At 48.1% G+C, this 1,933-nt stretch overlaps 1 protein-coding gene across 1 annotated transcript; it reads left to right on the top strand.

The window, feature by feature from the left end:
* Positions 1–22: 22 nt before the first annotated feature.
* Positions 23–1,414, top strand: PHALS_01589 (amine oxidase-like protein; the record flags this gene model as incomplete). The annotated part of the gene is made up of 3 exons (XM_024716009.1): positions 23–81; positions 131–167; positions 254–1,414. The coding sequence occupies 3 exons, from the start codon at positions 23–25 to the stop codon at positions 1,412–1,414; spliced, it is 1,257 nt and encodes a 418-aa protein (XP_024581650.1).
* Positions 1,415–1,933: the final 519 nt, after the last annotated feature.

The raw sequence follows: 1,933 nt of genomic DNA, 5'->3' as shown, positions 1-1,933 counted from the left end.
TAGTCGTCTGGCCTTCATACGAATGCAAAAGAAAACGTCGGAACATGTTTCCTTAATTAGCATTTTCAGGACGAGCGACATGTTCTCCATCTGAAGTCAGGTTGCTCAATGCGTGCTTTCGATGGTACAGTTCTTGTATCTTCGGATCTCGCAACCATTCTGAAAAAGTCAGTCTGGACTCATACATTCCAAATGAAAATTATGTATGGTTTAGCGATCACACTTATCACTCGTTTTAAACTAACGCATGTAGGGTGATGGCGGTCCGACCGAGCCGGCACCGGATGGTGGCATCGGCTACTACTTTATCGGCGACCAAAAGCGCATGCTAATGTACGATGATGATGATGAGGAATTTATCAAACTCAACCAGTCAGTGTCTGACTTGAGTACCCTCGAGAATATTGACAATATCCCACATGACAAGTCTATGAGGGATTATTTCAGTGAAGTGGGCTTGTCTTCTTCCATGATGAAGCTTTGTGAGGCAGGATATGCCAATACTGCTGGTGGGCCACTAGAAAACATATCACAGCGCACTACTTGCCGCTACGAAAAGATGTGGATTGAATTGGAGGACGACGGTGATTATCGTGTTGTACCAAGCCTTATGCGTTTCATTGATTACTTTGCCGAAGGTGTGATGACTAGGTTCAACTGGCCTGTTGCTAATGTGGACTACTCCCAGAGTGACCGCATTCTTCTGACTAGTACATCCGGCAAGCAGCTCTTGTGCAAGGCACTGGTTGTCACTGTGTCTATTGCAGTATTCTCTAAGATTGCCTACTCTCCACCTCTTCCACAGCAAAAGCTTAATGCCGTTAAGTCATTCGATATGCGCCGTGCGGGAAAGGTAATTTTGCACATGTCAGGGCAATTTTGGCCTGAAAATGCCCACGGTGTTATCTGTTCGGACTGTTTCTTGCCTGAGTTCTGGTTCAACTCCACGCAAGGCATCGGCCATTTAAAGACCAATGGTGACAAGCAATATGTCGCCAATGTGACCGACAAGTCTGCAGATAGCGGTGCAAAGTATTTGATAACAGGATTTGCCAGTGCACTATACGCGGAGAAATTCATTGGCATGGATCATGACGAGATAGTAGAGGGCTTTCTTGACCAGCTCGATATGATATATGGCACGGTGGATGAGCCGTTTCCCGCACGCAAAAACTTTGTTAAGGGCATCTACAAAGATTGGGGTGACGAGCCGTGGATCTGTGGAGGCTACGCATATCCCCGGGTCGGTCAGTCCGACTCGGCTTCATCTGAACTTGCTGCACCTGTAGATAATCGCCTTTTTTTCGCTGGCGAAGCGACAGCTTTCGAGCAGCCCGGCATGTCGGTGCATGCTGCCGTTGACACAGGAACACGGGCTGCTGCTCAAGTGACACACGCACTCATGAAACTCTAGATTGAGCTTGATCAAACTTCTTTACAAATTAGCATCTAATAGTACCCCACTGACGGGGTGGGGTACTAACGTAGTACCCCATGGGGCACAATCACAGGTTTTACAGTAGTTCTCGGAACCGTCACTGATGAATCAAATTTGAATTGATCATTTAGTGGAAGTACCAATTCAATTTGAAGTCAATTCATTCGTAGCGTGGACCACACTGGGCAAGGCCTTTCTTGTTTGCTTCTGCCAGTGCGAGAAAGAACAACATCGGCAACCATGAACGCAGCAAACGGCAAGAAGAAAGACCACGAAGACGTGCTTGCGCGACTGGTGCGTGACCTAGAGTCGAAGAAGACTCTGTGCCGTGTCAAGGACTACGCTGGTGTGTCCCTCGAGCAGCTAAACCAGCACGTGAAGAAGATCGGTCCGTTGGTCCATCCAACACTTGGCGAGCAGCCTGGCTTCTTCGTCGACGAAGGCCGATTTGTTCCATTTCGGATGGTGGTGTTCGGACGCAGCGTGATCGGACCA

The sequence above is a fragment of the Plasmopara halstedii genome, assembly GCF_900000015.1.
Source record: "Plasmopara halstedii genome assembly, contig: Scaffold_1563, whole genome shotgun sequence".
In the NCBI taxonomy this organism is placed as follows: domain Eukaryota; phylum Oomycota; class Peronosporomycetes; order Peronosporales; family Peronosporaceae; genus Plasmopara; species Plasmopara halstedii.
The sequence above is the reverse complement of the archived record's forward strand: the minus strand, read 5'-3'. Positions and strand labels throughout refer to the sequence as shown.